The sequence below is a fragment of the Canis lupus genome, chromosome 23 (assembly GCF_048164855.1).
Source record: "Canis lupus baileyi chromosome 23, mCanLup2.hap1, whole genome shotgun sequence".
NCBI classification, from domain to species: domain Eukaryota; kingdom Metazoa; phylum Chordata; class Mammalia; order Carnivora; family Canidae; genus Canis; species Canis lupus.
The window spans coordinates 23,582,560-23,605,474 of record NC_132860.1 but is presented as its reverse complement, the minus strand read 5'-3'; the positions used below and the strand labels follow the sequence as shown (position 1 = coordinate 23,605,474).

At 36.8% G+C, this 22,915-nt stretch overlaps 1 protein-coding gene and 1 pseudogene across 1 annotated transcript; both read left to right on the top strand.

Moving 5' to 3' along the window:
* Positions 1 to 6,921: 6,921 nt before the first annotated feature.
* LOC140615532 (olfactory receptor 52J3-like) lies at positions 6,922 to 7,860 on the top strand. The gene has a single exon (XM_072795400.1). The coding sequence runs from the start codon at positions 6,922 to 6,924 to the stop codon at positions 7,858 to 7,860; it is 939 nt and encodes a 312-aa protein (XP_072651501.1).
* A 2,174-nt stretch (positions 7,861 to 10,034) lies between these two features.
* On the top strand, positions 10,035 to 14,755 carry LOC140615291 (olfactory receptor 52J3-like; annotated as a pseudogene).
* The last annotated feature ends 8,160 nt before the right edge of the window (positions 14,756 to 22,915 follow it).

The following is a 22,915-nucleotide window of genomic DNA, read 5'->3' as shown; positions in this document are numbered from 1 at the left end:
TCAGCCAGATGTTTATACAGGAGTCTCTGGAGCTGGAGTGTCATTTCAAATTTGTCCTGATTAGGGTAAATAGGGTAAGCTTATGGTTCTTCATCAACCAGTCATTATGGGGGCTCCCCAGGAAGGGGATGTGGTGTTAGACAAAGAAGTTTCATTGAGGCAAAAGAAGAAGTAAAGAAGGTTATATTCTCAGTAGTTAGATGGCTGAGAACTTCTGATCTGAAAGAAGGATATGGATGACACACTGTGGCATCTGTATCTGTTGTAAAACCCAACCAAGGAAGGAGTTTTGTGTAGTGGAGGCACTACTGTGGAACCTAATTCTTTAGGAATTTGGCTTTTGGTCCTTTTTGCCTCTGGCTTCTCTGAAAACCTCAAGACAAAAAGATTCACATCCCTCCCTATCTTTGAAATAACTATCCCTCGTGTTTGCAAGTATCTGCTAGACTGTTCACTCTTATCCTTTAATAACTGTTTCTATTGATTTTAAATATAAATATATATATATAACATAGTTTTAACATCGATTTTAAAATACCTAAAGCTTTCTGGGAGGAATGACAGTACTTACATAAACTGTCATCTTGACAACAGAAACTGCCATGTTAGTTTTTAAAAAGCATGGGAAACCAATTTTTTTAGTATATCCTATTGGCAATAGGTCTGAGTGGAGTCATTTTTCCAGTTAATAGTTTTCATTGTTAAAGTGTTGTATGGTCACTACTTAAACAGTTTCAATTCCATAAATTGAATGAGAGTCAATAATGTTATCTGTATTGCAGTGACCTCCAAACATTTTGACATTGTTATGCTATTTCAAAATACTTTGTTTTGTATTTTTTACTTGTTCATTGAAAATATATCATATATTATTTTATATATTTCATGTACATTTATAAAGAAAAGTGTGTATATGTAGACTCCTAATGCACATTAATTTTAATGAGAGTATAATATCTTTGAGTGAATAGATTCTTCTTTCCATTTCAGTACTTATTTTGTTTTTGCAATCATCCAAAGTAATATAATAAACATTTTTATGCACTAAGCTAATTTGATATTTGAAATAGGTAATCTAATTATTCAGTATTCCCAGTAATTCTCATTTCTTCATTAATAACCATTTAAAAGCTTTGGCCATTTTCCATCAGCTGGTAGTAATCCTTTACCATTTCTTGTCCTGCAGATTGGCTGGTGATAAAGTCTTTCAGTTTTTGTTTAACTCAAAATGTCTTTATAGATAATGAAGATGAAAAATAAAATTTGAGTAGACATTTGTAGTTCAATTGATAGTCAAATATTTCATTTTTTGTATAGTTTTTATTGGAGTTCGATTTGCCAACATATAGCATAACACCAGTGCTCATCCCATCAAGTGCCCCCCCTCAGTGCCCATCACCCAGGTCACCCCATCCCCCTGTCCACCTCCCCTTCAACTACCCCTTGTTCGTTTCCCAGTTAGGTGTCTCTCATGTTTTGTCACCCTCTCTGATATTTCCCGCTTATTTCCTCTCCTTTCCCCTATGATCCTTTTCACTATTTTTTATATTCCTCAAATGAATGAGACCATATGATGCTTGTCCTTCCCCAATTGACTTACTTCACTGAGCATAATACCTTCCCTTTCCATCCATGTTGACAAACGGTGGGTATTTGTTGTTTCTAATGGCTGAGTAATATTCCATTGTAAATATAGACCACATTTGCTTTATCCATTCATCTTTTGATGGACACTGAGGCTCCTTCCACAATTTGGCTATTCTGGATATTGCTGCTATAAACATTGGGGTGCAGGTGTCCTGCCATTTCAGCTCATCTGTATCTTTGGGGTAAATCCCCAGCAGTGCAATCGGTCCTGGGGTAGCTCTATTTTTAACTCTTTGAGGAAACTCCACATAGTTTTCCAGAGTGGTTGCAAAAATTCACATTCCCGCCAACAGTACAAGATGGTTCCCCTTTCTCCACATCCTCTCCAACATTTGTTGTTTCCTATCTTGTTAATTTTCACCATTCTCACCAGTGTGAGATGGTATCTCATTGTGGTTTTGATTTGTATTTCCCTGATGGCCAGTGATGCGGAGCATTTTCTCATGTGCTTGTTGGCCTTGTCTATGTCTTCCTCTGTGAGATTTCTGTTCATGTCTTTTTCCCATTTCATGATTGGATTGTTTGTTTCTTTGCTGTTGAGTTTAAGAAGTTCTTTATAGATCTCGGATACTTAGCCCTTTCTCTGATACATAATTTGCAAATATCTTCTCCCATTTTGTAGGTTGTCTTTCAGTTTTGTTGACTGTTTCTTTTGCTGTGCAGAAGCTTCTTATCTTGATGCAGTCTCAATAATTCATTTTTGCTTTTGTTTATTTACCTTGCTTTAATAGATGTATCTTGCAAGAAGTTGCTGTGGCCAAGTTCCAAAAGGGTGTTGCCTGTGTTCTCCTCTAGGATTTTGATGGAATTTTGTCTCACATTTAGATCTTTCATCCATTTTGAGTTGATCTTTGTGTATGGTGAAAGAGAGTGGTCCAGTTTCATTCTTCTGCATGTGGATGTCCAATTTTCCCAGCACCATTTATTGAAGACTGTCTTTTTTTCCAGTGGATAGTCTTTCATGCTTTCTCAAATATTAGTTGACCATAGAGTTGAAGGCCCATTTCTGGATTCTCTATTCTGTTCCATTGATCTATGTGTCTGTTTTTGTGCCAGTACCACACAACTTTAGAGTACACAGCTTTTGATCACAGCTTTGTAGTACAACCTGAAACCTGGCATTGTGATGCCCACAGCTATGGTTTTGTTTTCTAATATTCCTGTGGCTACTCAGGGTCTTTTCTGATTCCACACAAATCTTAAGATTATTTGTTCCAACTGCCTGAAGAAAGTCCATGGTATTTTGATAGGGATTGCATTAAATGTGTAAATTGCTCTGGGTGGCATTGACATTTTCACAATATTAATTCTTCCAATCCATGAGCATGGAATCTTTTTCCATCTCTTTGTGTCTTCCTCAATTTCTTTCAGAAGTGCTCCGTAGTTTTTAGGGTATAGATCCTTTACCTCTTTGGTTAGGTGTATTCCTAGGTATCTTATGCTTTTGGGGGCAATTGCAAATGGCATTCACTCCTTAATTTCTCTTTCTTCAGTCTCATTGTTAGTGTATAGAAATGCCACTGATTTCTAGGCACTGATTTTGTATCCTGCCACACTGCTGAATTGCTGTATGAGTTCTAGCAATCTTGGGGTGGAGTCTTTGGGTTTTCTATGTACAGTATCATGTCATCTGCAAAGAGGGAGAGTTTGACTTCTTCTTTACCAATTTGAATACCTTTGATTTCTTTTTGTTGCCTGATTGCTGAGGCTAGGACTTCCAGTACTCTGTTGAATAGCAGTGGTGAGAGTGGACATCCCTGTCTTGTTCCTGAGCTTAGGGGAAAGGCTCCCAGTGCTACCCCATTGAGAAGGATATTTGCTGTGAGCTTTTCGTAGATGGCTTTCAAGATGCTGAGGAATGTTCCCTCTATCCCTATACTCTGAAGAGTTTTGATCAGGAATGGATGCTGTATTTTGTCAAATGCTTTCTCTGCATCTATTGAGAGGATTATATGGTTCTTGGTTTTTCTCTTGTTGATATGATCTATCACATTGATTGCTTTACAAGTGTTGAGCCAGCCTTGCATCCCTGGGATAAATTCCACTTGGTCATGGTGAATAATATTCTGAATGTACTGTTGGATCCTATTGGCTAGTATCTTGTTGAGAATTTCTGCATCTGTGTTTATCAGGCTTATTGGTCTATAATTCTCCTTTCTCATGGGGTTTTGTCTGGTTTTGGAATTAAGGTGATGCTGGCCTCATAGAATGAGTTTGGAAGTATTCCACCCTTTCTATGCTTAGGAACAGCTTTAGTAGAATAGGTATTGTTTCTTCTTTAAACGTGTGATAGAATTCTCCTGGGAAGCCATCTGGCCCTGGACTTTTGTGTCTTGGGAGATTTTTGATGACTGCTTCCATTTCCTCCCTGGTTATCGGCCTGTTCAGGTTTCTATTTCTTCCTGTTCCAGTTTTGGTAGTTTGTGGTTTTCCAGAAATGCGTCCATTTCTTCTAGATTGCCAGTAGTCTAATATTTCCTATATTGAAAATCCTTGGTCCAAATATGTTCCCTTGTGAACTGTATGTGTAAAGTGGAATTAATATCTCACAACACTGTACAAACTCTTCCAAATCATGTAAGTGGGAGATCCAGTATCTGAACTGAATCAGACCACCTCTAGGATTGGGTATTTTCACCACTTCTTTCTATGACCTCTGTTTCATAGATACAAAAAATTGTCAAAGGGGAATATTGAGAAAATTAATCACAGACAAAGGACAGTGTGATGAAAAGCTCACAGATGTCAATCCCCATAGCTAAGCATTTAATGAATCTAGAGCACATTGTCAGGTCAGTGCAGGGAGATAATGAGCACTCCGGTTGTAAATGGGGTCTCCTATGGCAGATTATTATGTTTGAACTTCAAATATAGATTAAATACAATTTTATCCAGGAAACAGTAATCCATAGAGTTAGGATGCAAAATATTACTTAGAAGTATTGGGATATATCTATCTTTATATCTTATAGAAATGATAACATTTGTGTGGTTTTGCCCTACATTTATAGTTTTATCCATATAAATTCCTATCCATGTCATATTTTATTAGGCTTCTATTTCTCTAATCCTAGTCTGGGAATTTTGCCAGCAATCTCAAGGGATTCAATCCCAGGGGACAATTTATATTAGAAAACTGACTTAGCTCATTTTTCTAATTTTGTAAGCAGCTAAAGTCTTAGTATAAAACAACTCTCCTTGGACTGTATTTTTTTGAAGCACATAGAGCTGTGCTGCTTGATTTTTTTCCTGTCTCTATTCCTGTGGAAGAATGCAACATGAAATATGAATTTTGTTTTGATTTTGGTATGTGTTGCAGTCAAATGAAAGAGGTATGGTAAATGGTGGCTGAGAAGTGCTGGCTTGATACGGTATGCATCATGTGGTCCAATCTCTGAATCTAACAGGAAAAGAAACTTGGCAACTTTTTTTTTTTTTTACTGAAAACTATTTTTTATTGCAGTTTTTTAATTTTTAATTTTATTTTTAAAAATATTTTATTTATTCATGAGAGAGAGAGAAAGAGAGAGGCAAAGACACAGGCCGAGGGAGAAGCAGGCTCCATGCAGGGAGCCCGACATGGTTGATCCTAGGACTCCAGGATCCCGCCCTGAGTCAAAGGCAGGTGCTAAACTGCTGAGCCACCGAGGGATCTCACACAGTTTTTTTTTTTTTTTTTTTTGATGTTCCAAGTTTAACCTTGCAACCTTTAAATGGATATTGGATATCCTTAAAATTATCTAGAAGATCCAAGGCATTTAAAGTTTTTCTACAAAATGATTATATAGTTGGTTGATAAAATATCATTTCTGTTTCTGCTATGGGTTCTAGGGAATGAATGAAATGGACTTCTGAAGCACAATGAAAACCTAAGGTGAGTGTGGCATGTTGCTGAAAGTTTATTTTCAGAGAAAAATCCAAGATAGGCATCAGGGTGTTAAAAGGCTTGTTTCTGGCCCCAGCATCCTGCTATTGGACAATGGCTGTTTCCTGGAGTTTCAGTTCTTAAAAAAAAAAAAAAAAAAGAATAAGGGAGACCCTGCAAAATATAGCTCCTCTCTCTCTCTCTCTCTCTCTCTCTCTCCTTTCACCATCCACTCCCACAAACACACACATACATAAACATGTAATCTTAGAATGGATATAGCATTTACTTTATTTTTTTAACTTGTTATGTTTCCCATAGAAATATGGAGCTATGTAAAGGACAAAAACTGGAGTCTGTGCTACTTTAACCACTCAAGGTGGATATGCAGAGCACCTCCCTTTATTTCATTACTTGAACTTGTGAGTGATAGGTGCTTATTGTTTTGAAGGTATTGCAAAAGCAGCCTTCTCCATGTCCTTTAGATAATTACAGAAAGCAGTTCTGTACAGACTTTGTTATTTCAGACAGTTTTATGTTGCTCAGAATGCTTTCTTCAGGTCCATGCCATCTGATGCTTTCTAGGCAGCCTTTTACCCACATTCCCAGTTAAGCAGAAGGAGTAAACTCAGTACATGCTCGTTCTGTAGCAGTGGTGAAATCAGCAGGTTTTCCCAGAGGAACTGATGTGATGTGGAGAGTAAATGAAGAAAGTTTCAAACTCCATTAGAAGCCACCATTCCTTTAACACTCTGAAATGCATTGGGCTATGATATGGGATGGTCTTGGAAAAACAGGGACATTAAGACAAATACACCTAAGGTCCCAGAGTATCTGTGCTTTTGTCTGTGATAATGTGTGCTTCAGATAATCTGTTTCACTTTGACAGGATATTTGGCTGGATCTTAGCATTTTTTCTATGTCAATAAGTGATGCATGAATCATTAGATAATTTCTGCATTTTCTATTTATGGAAGTGTATTGTACATCTATCCTGTCACTTTACTTTCTAGATGGCCTGTCGCCTTTTGGATTACATCTGCATTTCCATGTGTCCATCCTTGATTTTTTGTGTGTTTCTCTTCAGACAGAAGCTTTACAAAAGGTAAAAGCTATACAAAATTATTCCATATTTAATAGCAAGTTCTGTGTCTTAATAATTCTGCCATTGGCTTCCTGAAAAGCCTTGGAAGTTAAAAAAAAAAGATTAAATTCTTTGAGACTGGCTTATTCAAATGAGTATGGTTCAGCTCATAATAAAAAAGATACATTCATAAGCCCTTGCAGATAGCAACTTTTCTTCATTTTTGCTATATACTGAAGCACTAAGGTAGTCATTTTCATAAGCATATTCAAACTTTTTTCTCCTCCTTCTAGGAAAGACATCTCCTTCTCTGTCATTTGGAAGGATGCTTTACCCCAACAGGAGCATTTTTCACCCAGCCACATTCTTCCTCGTTGGAATCCCTGGTCTGGAAGGGGCCCATGCCTGGATCTCCCTGCCTTTCTGCTCTGTTTACCTTGTAGCTTTACTGGGCAATGCCACGATTTTGCTAGTCATCAAGATGGAGCAGACCTTGCGGAGGGAGCCCATGTTCTATTTTCTGGCTCTCCTTTCAACTATTGATTTGGCCCTTTCCACAACCTCTGTGCCCCGAATGCTGGGAATCTTCTGGTTTGATGCTCATGAGATTAACTTTGGAGCTTGTGTGGCCCAGATGTTTTTAATCCATGCCTTCACTGGCATGGAGGCCGAGGTCCTGGTAGCTATGGCCTTTGATCGCTATGTGGCCATCTGTGCTCCCCTCCACTATACAACCATCTTGACATCCCGAGTGCTGGTCGGCATCAGCATGTGCATTGTGATTCGTCCAGTTTTATTTACACTTCCCATAGTCTATCTCATCTACCGCCTACCCTTCTGTCAGGCTCATGTAATAGCTCACTCCTACTGTGAGCACATGGGCATTGCCAAACTCTCCTGTGGAAACATCCGTGTCAATGCCATCTATGGGCTCTTTGTGGTCTCTCTCTTTCTGCTGAACCTGGTCCTAATTGGCATCTCTTATGTGTACATTCTCCGAGCTGTCTTTCGCCTCCCATCACAGGATGCTCGGCTAAAAGCACTCAGCACATGTGGTTCTCACGTTGGGGTCATCTGTGTTTTCTATATCCCCTCAGTGTTCTCCTTCCTCACTCACCGATTTGGACACAACATACCACGCTACATTCACATTCTTGTTGCCAACCTCTATTTGGTTATCCCACCATCACTCAACCCCATCATTTATGGTGTAAGGACCAAACAGATTCGAGAGCGAGTGCTCCGTGTCTTTGCTAAAAAGTAGGTACTCTTGCCTTTGTTTACCAAGCATTTTGACCTTGCAAGGAAAATGTGTATTCTTTTCAGAGATTTCTCACTGTCTAATTTTAATGATGCCAAATTATATTCCAGAGCATTTGATGTTGGCTCATTATTGATTCTATGATTTGAAGAATCTTCAAAATATTTAAAGTTCAAGGAAGCAAGAACTTTTTGCATTATTACACTCTGTGTGAGAGTGAACAGTCCAACCAATGACACTTCCCATCATTACATTTGTTAACAGTGCTTTTTTTCTCCCCACAAGTTTTAAGTCTTATTTTTCCCTCCATTCAACAAAAGTAAGACAAGAAAACATACAACAAATGCCTTTGTTCTCACAACATGTAATTAAAAACTACTATTACTGTAATTTATTTATCTTGAATGTTATTCTTAATCAAATACATGAGACATTTAAGTTGAAAGGACCTATGAGTTTTATCCCACCCAGTTCTAGTTTTTTCTTATCCTAAGAGACAGGAATGACCACTACATACTTTCAATCTTTCTTAGAGTCTAAATTGTTCATTTTTAATTCAATAATTTCATGGGGTTTGGGATTATGATTTTTTATTTCATGTAAATGGTAATGCATTGTATATCATTTCACAGACAATTGTTTCACTTAATATTAAATGCAAAGATCTATGTCGATACATGTTAGTATTCCTCTTAAATGTACTAGAATCTTTCATTTGCATTTTATCTTTTCATCTTTTGAATATATGTATAATATTTTAGTTATTTTTTAATTTTAATTTATTTACAATAGTCACGCAGAAAGAGAGAGAGAGAGAGAGAGAGAAGCAGAGACACAGGCAGAGGGAGAAGCAGGCTCCATGCACCGGGAGTCCGACGTGGGATTCGATCCCGGGTCTCCAGGATCGCGCCCTGAGCCAAAGGCAGGCGCTAAACCGCTGCGCCACCCAGGGATCCCTATTTTAGTTATTTTTAACCCAGAATTGATGTTGAGATATCTTTCTGAATTGTTTTTGCACATATTTGAAAAATTTCTAAAGTTTCTACACTTAGAAGAAGTAGAAGTAGGATCATCAGATAATAGATTCTGGTTGAATAGGTCATGTTCTTATTTATTTTTATGATGTTTATTTACTAATTTCCTTGACCCTTCTCCAAGTTTTCTGCCTAGTCTCAAAGCATGAGATTTTGAATACACTTGACATATTAACACCTTACTATAGGTCCTTTATATTTAATAACTTATTTTCATATGACAGATTAAAGTTTTAAATGAAATAAATACTTATTATAATACCTATAACACAGCATTTTATCACTTTCAAACTTAGGGCTTCTGCATAGCTGTATTATATATCAACATCCCAACATCTATGTTGTTATTTGGATGTGTGTGTGTGTGTGTTAGGTTTTACTTCTAATTCCAATCTAACTGCAATTTATTTGGAGGTGAAATCTAAGAAAATGAAATACTTTTCTGTATCTATTTCCAACCTGTTGAATAACATAATTGACTTAACAATTCATCACTTCAGAACTGATTTGCATTTATTCTTCCTCATATTAAATTTCACCTTGTGCAAGAGTCTGCTTTTTATTTATATCATTGGTTTGTCTGTTTGTTCGTGAACCTGTATCACAATGTTTTCATCACTACAGAATTATAATATATTTTAATAATTTTTAGAGCTGATTAATCCTCCTATGCTTTTTTCACTCTCCCTTTGTTGTTCAAACTAATTTGTAGGAAAATAAAATAACATACTGTCATTTTGCCATAGTTAAAATTACCCTGATGGAATTTTTTGAGTTCACTTGTTCCTCAGTTTATTTATTATTCATTGATTAAATAATGTGTCTTTAATTCCTTAAAATATTAGCTGAGACTTAATTCTGCTCCTCACTTGGACAAACACAGATGATAAAATGTGTTTGGCGTGACTGCACTATGACTACCTTGCTAACACTTTGTTTCCAGAATTCTCTTCCCTATTAAGTTTCCAGTTTAGAGTTGGTCACATCAGAAAGGCATAAGCTGTGGGAGCAAATGTGAAACACCAGCTACTATTTTCTGTAGTTCAATATTGTTTACAGGTAGTGACAGTCCAACCAGAGAAACAGTGATACTAGAGGATTCTACTTTCTCCCCATGTCCTTCAGCTCTACACAAAGCTCTCCATGGCTACCGACCTACTCATCAACAGGGATCGCAAATCTGCCACTAGATATTTTACTGAAAACACAGAAGCAGTAGCCAGGGATAACAAATCACCTTCCTTAAATTTCTACACTCACTCCCTTTGTGTTCCCACCCCAGAAGCTGAGGGTACCTCATCTTCTGCAAACATTAACTCATTCATGTAGGCCTAATCTGGCTGGTAAATTGTTTTTAGATCTTTTTCCCCCTAGCTCCTCCCACAATCATATCTAATTCCTGTAATAAATTATTTATTCCTTAATACTCATTGTAGTTCTGAACCCTAACTGGCACTAAGTATAGGTACTAAAAGTGCTTCCTGGGTAACAAATTCTTAAGAATGGAATTTAGAATTAGTTTCTTGCCTAATTAGCCTTAGAGACAGTAGGGCCTCTGCTGCTATTGGCAAAGGAGACATTGATGGTATGCAGGATGCAGTGTACTCTTACTAACCTCTATAACCAAGCACTTAAAGAACACAAGGCTTTCAGTGTCCAAGTATTTCTGCCAAATATTTTAGTAAGAATAAAAAAAAAGTATAGATTTGTTCTTTCTTTGATAAAGAAGTTGGAGAATGTGGATAAAGGAAACAATGAACTTTAAATATCCAACTCAAGGCCCAGGCAAGAAAACAGAGCATTTTTGACTACACTAAAAAACAAAACAAAAAACAAAATAAAACAATCTCTCAATCTTCTGCTAGGACATTTATTAGATAGAAACAGAATTCTAAAAATTGGAACAGCATTGTGTGAGTAGACTTCAATGAAGGAAATTCTGAGTTCTGCCAAACCCCCTTTACCATTAGAAGCAGCTTTTCTTCTCTTGTATGAGGTAGATACAAAGAAAATGTAATATCTTTCCCTGAGGTAGTTGGCTTAAAATAGATTGGTGATCTATGCCATGAAAAATTGCCACCCCTCTGCACGGTTTCTGAGAAAAGTGGTATCTAATAGGAATAAAATGTGGGTCATCCATATAATTAAGATTTTCTATTAATCATGTTATGAAAGCTAAAAAAATTATAATTAATTCAATAGCATATTTAATCTAACTTAATATTATCCAAAATTTATTTAAGCATAAAATCAATATACATATCAATTAAATATTTAATATCATTTAAATAATAAAAGTAAATCTTCTTAATCTAGTATTTAACACATAAAACACATCTTATTTTGTACACTAAATTTTCAATGGCTAAAGTAAAATACAAAACAAAACAAAACATGCCAAACTGAAAAATATTTTATACTGCTTCAGACTTTAAACTTTAATTGAAATAAATAAATATTAAAATACATTCCTTCAGTTGAATTTGCCACATTTAGATGTTCAATAATCATATATGGATAGTGTCCAGTGTGTGAGAAATTACAATTCTAAATCTATGATTGGACACAAATGCCTGCAGGGGGTAAAATATATTAACCAAAAGAATTGAAAGATTTTGCCACTTTATACAATAGAAATCTGGGGAACATGTGTGATACTAAATTCTAAGTACTGGATCTGAGTAGTAAAATTTATGACAGCATGAGGCTGAATTGTAATAAGAGGACCTTAAGTAGAGATTCTGGACTCAATGCATTTGGGAATCATTCTAACTGTTGGACAGTAGAATGAAACTTATACTCAAAGATGGTCTTCAGTAAAATGAAATGCCAGAATTACCCTGAAGAAAACCATAAAGGAAAGTTCCCAAAGACTTCCAGGAACACAGAATGTTAGAGTGGATTTATTTTACATGCCTGCTCAACCAGCCTATAACTCTGCCTGAGAGGCCCTAGAAAACACTCTCCTCAAGAAGGCTGTGGGAAATATATTCCTAAGGAAAATCTGGTAAGCCAGGAGAAGTTCCTTTTGGGCTACTTTCTGCAGGTCTGGAACGATGTCAGGAATTTCTGCTGTGTTTCCTGAATTCAATCTTGACACAACTCTGAAACCTGGAGCCCACTGAAATGGAGGCTATCTCCCCCTGAAGAAGGATCTTACTGAGCAGCCACTTATACACTGGTCTTCCTGAAGGAGACATGTAATCGTTTATCAGCAAGACTGTGCATTGAAAAAGAAAAGAAAAGCTGGAGGCATCATAATTCCAAACTTCAAGCTATGTTACAAAGCTGTAGTCATCAAGACAGTGTGGTATTGTCACAAAAACAGACATATATTTCAATGGAACAGAACAGAGAACCCAGAAATGGACCCAAAACTGTATGGTCTACTAATCTTCAACAAAGTAGGAAAGAATATCCAGTGGAAAAAAGGACAGTCTCTTCACCAAATGTTGTTGAAAAAATTGGACAGTGAGATACAGAAGAATGAAACTGGACCACTTCTTTATACCATACACAAAAATAAAGTCAAAACGGATGAAAGACCTGGATGTAAGTCAGAAAACGACCTAAATCCTAGAGGACAATATAGGAAGTAACCTCTTTGACTTCAGCCAAAGTAACTTCATACTGACATGTCTCTGGAGGCAAGGGAAACAAAAGCAAAAAGGTAGTATTGGGACTTCATCAAGATGGAAAGCTTTTGCACAGTGAAGGAAACAATCAACAAAATTAAGAGGGAACCTTTGGAATGGGAGAAGATATTTGTGAATAACATGTCTGATAAAGGGTTAGTATCCAAAATCTATAAAGAACCTAACAAACTCAATACCCAAAAGACAAATAATCTGGTTAAGAAATGGGTAGAAGACATGAACACACATTTTTTTCCAAAGAAGATATCCAGATGGCTAACAGACCCATGAAAAGATGCTCAACACCACTTATCATAAGGAAATACAGATCAAAATCATCATGAGGTGTCACCTCACAACAGTCAGGATGGCTAAAATTAACAACCTAGGAAACAACAGGTATTGGTGAGGATGCAGAAAAAGGGGGTGGGAATGTAACACACTGTGGGTGGGAATGTAAACTGGTGCAGCCACTCTGGAAAATAGTATGAAGTTTCCTCAAAAAGTTAAAAATAGAACTTTTTTCCACTCTCCAGTTTTCCTGTCTTTTCTCTATTTCTGATTTTCTGTTAGAAAAAGAATTATCAGAAACTAGGGACACTGTCCTATGTATATTGCTGGGGTAAGGACAAAGAATGTCCTTGGGTGAGCTATGTCCACAGTCAGTACTTCCCTCAAACTTCCTACTTTCACCAACTCCAATCATTGTCTTTCTTGTATATCCTCCTGGTATACAGGGAAAAACCTGAAGTCTTCCTTGTTACCTTGTGTTCTTCCATCATCCCAGTAACAAAGGGATGCACATTGCTGTAATCACAAGTATTTTGGCTCTCAGATTATTTATTATGGGCCAAATCCTCTTGTGCCTAGTTCAGTTTAACATTTGTTTAATGGTATTTATCTACAAGTATTTGTTTAATAATTTCATGAGGATATCTATTGATTTTAGAGATGAATTTCTGAATTTGAAGTCATGTGAAAATTAGTATCAAATGAAACACACTTAAGTCCGTTGGCATATAATGGTTCTTTATGTTAGTGCAGCTCTGTTCAGAGACCCACATCTGTCTTTCTCTGCCTTAATGGTTTGTTTAGGTTTGTCCTTAACATGCTCAATTTGGGAAGTCCTTACATTTTATATTAATCCAGACACTAATCTTTGCTAATAAAAAAGTAGCAGAATATAGATTATTTTGGTTCAGAACTACAGAGGATGTTCTATTATTCCTTGGCATTGGCTCTGCAATTACTTGTCATAAAACTTTTGTTCCTTAGATCGATTCAAGCTGTGTCCAGTGTCAGGAACTTTCCCTTTTCTCTCTCCGATAGGCCAATACAGATAAGAAACAATATCACTGCCTTCTCTTGTACTCTACTAAGTATGAACTAATCACCTGAAAGCATTATGTTTTTTTTTCTTTTTTTTAGTAATAATTTTATTTTTTATTGGTGTTCAATTTGCCAACATTTTTTTTTCTTTCTAGGAATGAATTGGATCTCCTCATATTCCAGCCAAATTCAGAATTCCTCATCAACCCATCATTCTCACTTTTTCTTTTAGGCATGCCAGGGCTTGAGACTACCAACGCCTGGATTTCCTTGCTCTTCTGTTGTATTTAGATTTTAGTTCTTATTTGAATGTAACAATTTAAATAGTGATACAGGCAGACAGAATCCTTGTGACCCCTATATTATTTCTGGTTCTATATTTGGCTTTCTCCACATCCTTGGCACCACATATCTTTTGGTTGAACACTCAAGAGATTGGCTTTGGGGTCTCTGGGGCCCAGATGTTTCTCATACACAGGAATGGTGTCTTCAGGACTTCTGCAATGACTTTTGACCATTCAGTGGCCTTCTGTGCACCACTCCACTACACAATCATCGTGATAGTTTATTGCACTGAGTGCAGTTATGCTCACACTGTCCCCAGTCTACCTAATCCAGTGTCTGCCCTTTGTGATGCCCACAATATTGCCCAGAAAACAGTGAGCACATGAGCATTGCCAAGTTGGCTTATGCCAATTTTCAAATCAATGCTATCTGTGGTCTCTTAGCCACTTTTTTCCTTGTCCTCATCCTGGTACTGCTGGGAATCTCCTATGGCTACATCCTCTGGGTTATATTCCACCTCAAATTACAAATGCCCATCACAAGACACTGAGCAATTGTAGCTCCCATGCTACAGTCATGTTTGTTTTCTACACACCCTCTCTCTTCATTTTTTAAAAAAATGTACTCTACATGGATAGAACTGGAGGGTATTATCCTGAGCGCAGTAAATCAATCAGAGAAAGACAATTATATGGTTTCATTCATATGTAAACTATAAGAAGCAGTGTAGAGAATCATAGGGCAAGGGAGGAAAAGCTGAATGGGGGGAAGAAGTCGGAGAGGGAGACAAACCACAAGGGACTCTTAACAATAGAAAACAAACTGAGAGTTGCTAGAAGGGAGGTGGAGAGATGCAGTAACTGGATGATGGGCATCAAGGAGGAGACTTGATGTGATGAACACTGAGTGTTATATGCAATTGATGAGTACTGAACTCTACATCTGAAACTAATGATGTACTATATGTTGGCTAATTGAATTTAAATAACAAAAAATGTACTAGGGTACATTGTTAATAACAGGGGAAACAGTGAAGGTTGCATAGGAACTCTGTACTACCTTTCAATTTTTCTGAGATCAAACATTTTTAAAAGTCTACTTAAAAATAAAAAGGAGGGATCCCTGAGTGGCGCAGCGGTTTAGCGCCTGCCTTTGGCCCAGGGCACGATCCTGGAGACCCGGGATCGAGTCCCACGTCGGGCTCCCGGTGCATGGAGCCTGCTTCTCCCTCTGCCTTTGTCTCTGCCTCTCTCTCTCTCTGTGTGACTATCATAAATAAAAAAAAATTAAAAAAAATAAAAATAAAAAAATAAAAAATAAAAAGGAAAAAGAATCATAGGATTTGAAAATTTCTGGTTCTTCTGGTGGTGAACACATAATTTGGTAAACACTATTTTGGAATAACTGAAACAGCAGTATCACATGTATGAAATTAGTGTTGCGTTTGAAGGGATCAGAGAGGTCTTGCTGTTGTCAAGGAATTATCAGAGCAGGGTAAAAAAAAGGAATCTAAAAAGAAAGTTTGGCATCTGTGGTCACTTTTCTTAAAAATGCTTGTCGGGATCCCTGGGTGGCGCAGCGTTTGGCGCCTGCCTTTGGCCCAGGGCGCGATCCTGGAGACCCGGGATCGAATCCCACGTCGGGCTCCCTGCATGGAGCCTGCTTCTCCCTCTGCCTGTGTCTCTGCCTCTCTCTCTCTGTCTTTGACTATCATAAAAAAAAAAAAAAAATGCTTGTCAACTCTTGCATAAGATAATTAAGAGGATGAATCAGATTTTCTTTAGATTGCTTTGCCAGTTGGAACAATATTTTACTGGAATATGGCATCTAGAGAATATTAACAAAGACCTTGTAAATGCCACGGAATGATTCCCACTTGTTTACAAACTTTTGCGTGTGTAAGAAAGTTATAAAAAATATGCTAACAATAAACACTAAAGTTGGGACAGTAGTATTTCTACCTGCTGAGGAAATGAGACAGTACAGAACATGCCTCCATTTTAATCCATGTCTTATTTGTGCTGAAGCCCAAGTGCACAGTTTACTTAAATGACTTCCCATGTTCAAGATATTTCATCACAAGAATTGTTAAATGCAAACACTTTGGAGAAGTCTGCAATGACTTATTTTTTTTTAATTTATTTTTTATTGGTGTTCAATTTACTAACATACAGAATAACCCCCAGTGCCCGTCACCCATTCACTCCCACCCCCCGCCCTCCTCCCCTTCCACCACCCCTAGTTCGTTTCCCAGAGTTAGCAGTCTTTACGTTCTGTCTCCCTTTCTGATATTTCCCACACATTTCTTCCCCCTTCCCTTATATTCCCTTTCACTATTATTTATATTCCCCAAATGAATGAGATAAGAAGCTTTTGCACAGCAAAGAATACAGTCAACAAAACTCAAAGACAACCTACAGAATGGGAGAAGATATTTGCAAATGACATATCAGATAAAGGGCTAGTTTCCAAGATCTATAAAGAACTTCTTAAACTCAACACCAAAGAAACAAACAATGCAATGACTTATGATACATTTGTTGGATACTGGAGATTAGGAAGGCCCTCGTGAGAAGTGTAAGAAAGTGAACGCTAAATGAAAGGCAATAGGGAATGACGTGCTGGGACCTTGAGATGCATGTGGGAGCTTGAGTCTGTTTTGGCTCTGTGAAGAAACATGAGGGAATTTATTTGTAATAAAGTGAATAGGGAGCACCCCAAAGTTAGTGGAATTTTCTAGTTGTTATTAACATTCTTTAAATACTTATTGTGTAAAAGACATCCTATCAGGCAAACTACATGTTACTTCACATAAAACATATGAAAAAGATACTATTTTATTTCCTCTTTTCCATATAAAAAGAATATTAGAGAGGCACCTGGGTGGTTCATTGGTTGAGCACCTGCCTTTGGCTCAGATCCTGATCATGGGGTCCTGGGATTGAGTCCTGCATCAGGCTCCCCACAGGGAGCCTGCTTCTCCCTCTGCCTATGTCTCTGCTTCTCTTTCTGTGTCCCTCATGAATAAATAAAGAAAGTCATGTTTTTAAAGAATATTAGATCTTAATGAGAATAAATAGCTTGTTCAATATCACACAGTCAGTAAGCGGATGAGCTTGCAATTAGAATCCATTCTGCTTGAGCTTTATCACATTAGAACTGATTTCTAGGGTGTTAGAAGTATCATGGTGGTGATGGCCAATCTTCCAGGCAGTGACTATATTTGGTTCACAGGCTCAGGTGCACATCACTGATTCTGGATACTTGGCATCTTTATCCATAGAGAAGAGCAGAACTCCCTAGTGGATTTTCTACCTAGTGTAGGACCTGGCTCAAAACAGGGACCTCAAGGCCCTCCTGTCCTTCACAGATAAGGCCCTAGAGAGTTTCCGTTGGAGGCTATCCTTTGGGGAGCATCACATGAAGGATATAACTCCATTTCTTATTTGGGTACATATGAAAATAGAGAGATCAAGACAGGCTCAGAATGGCTTATGGTGCACAGTTTGGTGAGTGGGCTACACCCTTCCCCAGCCCATAGGCAGGATGGTAGCCAGAGCAGAGGGGAAGAAAGGAGAAAAGATAATAGTGTCATAAAGCTGAGGAGAACAGAGGGGCTGAGATTAGGTGTATGGCACAAAGGAAGTTCTATATGTATACATAATAACAAAAATATCACTAACTCTCGTTTGCATTTTTATCTTTTCAATCATTATAAGATCAGATGTCTTAATCTAGAAAGATTTGTCCATTGTTTCCTATCAGGATAAGGTGCAGGAAAACCAAACAAACCCTACATGTGTTCTCTCACACTTCAAGGATAGGGTAATCACAAGTAAAAGACATATAGAAAGTAACAGTGGAAAGAGTCCACTGTGTTTCTGAGCACTGCTTTGTGCAGTGCAGATTAAGACTTGACCTCATGCTCAGTAAGAGTATGTGTTGTATAAACAGTTCGTAGCACGTGTGGACACTAGGAAAAAAACATGGCATATCTGTAGAAGTCACAAGGTTTTGTTAATGTATTTCCTTGTATAACATTGGCATATGGCACCATCTCCTAGGGTTCAAGATTTTTAGGTTGTAATTCCTTTGATGGGCATACAGTTTGTGTCAGAAAGATAGACCATTTTTTAAAATTGGAATATATCTTATATGTAGCATCATATATATTTAGGTACAACATGTTAATTTGTCACATTTATATAGTGTCATATGATTGTCATTATGGAGATAATTAACACGTTTATCATATTACATAATTATCTTTTCTACTGGTTGAAAAAATGAAGTCCTAGTCTCTTAGCAAATTTGATATTTATACAGTATTGTTGTCTATATTCACTACACTGCATTAGATCTTTAGGGCTTAATTACTGCTCCTTGTAAGTTTGTTCCCTTAAGCAACAGTGACCATTTTTTGAAACCACAAAGATTTCCCTACTTTAGAAGCTAAACTTCCTATGATAGACAGAAACCCTTGGGTTCAGTTCACTGAATATCTCCATCATTCAAGACTTAAGACTCTTTTTAGGAAATATCCTATATGATTTAAGCTATATTTCATTATATTTTTATGAAATAAATCTTACAGAGTACTTACATTTTATTACCTATTTAAATAACAGAACACAAAGATGTCTCTTTACAACTTTAAGTTCACTACTAAAAAGAGAATACCACATATATTTTCCAATTCAGTAGGTTGCTTTGTTGTTTCATTGATGGTTTCTTTCACTGTGTAATGGAAAAAGATATTTGCAAATGGTATATCTGAGAAGGGGTTAATATCCAAAATATATAAAGAACTTATACAACTCAGCAGCAAAAAAACAAATAATCCAATTGAAAATGGCCTGAGGATCTGAATAGACATTTTCCCAAAGAAGACATACAAATGGCTCATAGACTCTCAATATCACTAATCATCAGGGAAATGCAAACAAAATCACAATGAGATACCATCTTATACTTTTCAGAACAGCTCAAATCAAAAAGACAGGAAATAACAAGTGTCAGCAAGTATGTGCGGAAAAAAGAACCTTCATGCCCTACTGGTGGGAACACAAGTTGATGGAGCCACTGTGAAAAATAGTACAGAGGTTCCTCAAAAAAATAGTATTACTATATGATCCAATAATTCCACACTGGATATTTACCCAAAGAAAGTAAAAACACTAATTTGAAAAGATATACGTACTCTATGTTTATTGCAGCATTATTTATAATAGCCAAGATAGGGAAGCAACCCAAGTGTCCTGCAATAGATGAATGGATAAAAAGATGTGGTGAGTGGGTGTATATATATATTACATATGGAATATTACTCAGACAAGAAAAAAATTAGATCTTTGCCATATACAATGACATGGATGGAGCTAGAGAATATAATGCTTAGTGAAAGAAATAAGACTGAGAAAGGCAAATACCATATTATCTCACTCAGATGTGGAATTTAAGAAACAAAATAACAAAAAGAGAACAAGACAAAAAGACTTAAATACAGCAAACAAACTGGTGGTTGCCAAAGGGAAGATGAGAGGGATAAATGGGTGAAATAGAAGGAGGGGTGAAATTGCTGTGATGAGCACTAAGTAATGTATAGAATTGTTGAATCACTGTATTGTACACATGAAGCTAATATAACACTGCATGTTTATTATACTTCAATTTAAAGAGCTCCCTTAAAATATATATTTAACATTCTCTTAACTGATATGCCAGGCTCAATACTAGGTTTTATATATACAGATATAAGTAAGAGAGGGTTTCTTTAACATTAAAGGGCTGCCTATACATTAGACTAACACAACAGGTAAATATAATTTCACATAATTTTGTAAAATGATAATTCCAAAGAAAATAGGTATATAAAGGAGAGATTATCCTATCAGTATTTCTTCCTCACGCTCTGAATTTTCAGGAAATTTTATTTCTTCTCTTTTTCTGACTACCTCAATCAACATCTGAGGCTTTTTGTATTGCTTTCCTCTTAGTTTTTAAAACGTTATTGTCAGCCACTCTAGAATATACCTATGAGAGATGGAAGATCAATTTTTACAAATATATTTATTATTATTAGAATAATTTAGATTTTCCTTAACAGCCAGGAGAAAAACCAATCCCTTCACAATAATTTTTGTAACCACTACTTGTATTGATTTTACCATATGCAAAATGTAAGCAAACTGTCAGCACAACTTTTATGTATGTATAAACATAAGAATAGCTCATTGTTCACATCTTACAGCCTTGTATACACATTTATTAAGTTAAATAAAGATGATATTTGAGATTTAACCAAAGACTTATCTGACAAAAAGATTTTGTTGTCACATCTGTAACTTTTTGCTGCCCAAAAATGATTATTTCTTAGTTCTCTAGCAACCCGTCGTTTTTTATTAAATAAGTTTGATATCAACAGTGTGTAAATAAATTTAAGGTGTACAACTTTTACTTCACTAACAGTTATATATTGTAATATAAATGCCATTGTAGTGATATTTATCACCCTAGCCCTAGCCTCCTGTCTTAACACTCCATGTTCTTGACAGGAAGGACACATTCTGAAGCCATGGGACATGCTCAAAAATGTGTTAAAATGAAGAGGCTCAACTGAAACCACTTTATATATAGTGAAACCACTATATAATACCTACTTTCTAGTATTTTCCTGCCTTCCCCTTTCTCACTGTATTTCTGGATTAAAACATTTCTCAGACTACCCAAGGCTTTTGCACTTAAGCACTTATTAATTTATTTAAAGATTTATTTATTTGAGAGAAAGAGAGAGCACAAGCGGGAGGGGCAGAGGGGGAGAGAATATCAAGCAGACTCTGCCCTGAGCATGGACCCCAATGTGGAGCTCAATCTCACAACTCTGACATCAGTTGGGACACCTGGGTGGCTCAGTGGTTGAGCATCTGCCTTTGGCTCAGGGCATGATCCCAGGGATCCAGGATGGAGTTCCACATCGGGCTCCCTGCATGGAACCTGCTTCTCCCTCTGCCTATATCTCTGTCTCTCTCTGTGTATCATGAGTAAATAAATAAAATCTTAAAAAAATAAAAAACAATTCTGACATTAGGGCCTAAGCTGAAACCAAGAGTTGGATGCTTAACTAACTGCACCACCCGGGCACCCCTGCACTTAAGCATTTAAATGAGATCTTTCCATTGATATGGGCACTCTCCTCTATTTGGTTGGGTATTTTTGGCTTAAGTAAAGGCCAACATTTATCCATTTCAACAAATTCTGTCACTTTTACTTTGCCTTTAACATAACAGAATTATAAATCACCAAGTACTGGATGAGAGAATATTTGCTTTATCTGCTTTCCACTATAATAGTGGGAGTACCAGAAAGACTCCCTTGAGATTTACAACATTTTACTAGTTCCAAATAAATTGGTCATTATGAGATATAGACTGTTCCTCATAGTCCAGTGTAATTTATATTTTCTCCATGTGGTATCCTCCTTAGTACTTAGGTTGATTGATGTTTTGTCTTTGTTTGTTTGTTTGTTTTTGAGAGAGAGAGATGGAGAGTACAAGCAGTGGTGGGAAGGATAGAGGGAGAAGGAGAAAATCTTAAGCAGGCTCCAAGCCCAGTGCAGCTTGACATGGGGCATGATTTCTTGACCCTGAGATCATGACCTGAGCTGAAATCAAGAGTGGAACACTTAGAGCACCTGGGTGGCTCAGTCAGTTGGATGTCTGCCTTTGGCTCAGGCCATGATCTCATGGTCCTGGGATCTAGTCCCGTATTGAGTTCCCTGCTCAGCAGGGAGCATGCTTCTCCCTCTCCCCACTGCTTGTGCTCTCTCTCTCTCTCTCTCAAATAAATAAATAAAATCTTGAAAAAATATCGGGTTACCTAGGTGGCCCAGTTGGTAAGTCTTTTTAAGACACTAGTTGGTCACTAACATTCATGAATGAGGTAAATAATACGTTACTAACATTCTATGTACCATCTTAGTTTGCTTGTAACCCACTTTGGATATCAATATATTAAAACCTCTGAGGATCATCATTCAAAGATGATGAATTTAAACATTTCCTCCTAGCATGTGGTTTTCAGTAGTCTCTAGAGCTCTTTTGGAAATTTAAATACAACCACGAAGGAGAAACAGTTTTGTGTGTGTGAATGTTACGTGTGTTTTTGGTTAGGATATTTAATCCACAAGCAACCATTAAGTGTCATTAACACATATGGGACAAACTCAAATTGGTTAGTAAGCAACTAAGAAATCATGATCCTGGTTTACATCACAGCTATGTGAAAAAGGGACAGAAATAAACTCATATAGAGGGTAGTGAGTATGTATGTTTACATATATGCATTCATATGTATATGTGTGTATTATCTTTATTCATTCATTAATTCACTAATTTCCTCACTGTATGTGTGTATATGTATGCATATATATGTAAATAAGTAGATATATAAACATATACAATAAAACAAGGTCTTGAATAGAATAAGTGAAATGCCTTATGAAACAAATATTTTGAGTAATAAAATTGATCCAGCTTTCAGTAACTAAATTCTAGTTATAAACATTTTAGGATAAAAAAAGTTTTAGGATAGAGGTTTTCAGTTATTCTTGCAGCAAGACTATTGATGAGATTTTTGATAATGGGATAAACAGATAAGATATCCACTTTTGTTTTGGTTTTTGTTTTTTTGCAGTAACATAAACATCATCATAACTGACTGGTACCTTCCAATATGGATCAGCACACATCTGCAATGACACATTCATATGAAATCCAA

Excerpts from the sequence above, each read along its gene's own strand:
- LOC140615532 (XM_072795400.1), top strand. The coding sequence starts at position 6,922 with ATGCTTTACCCCAACAGGAGCATTTTTCACCCAGCCACATTCTTCCTC.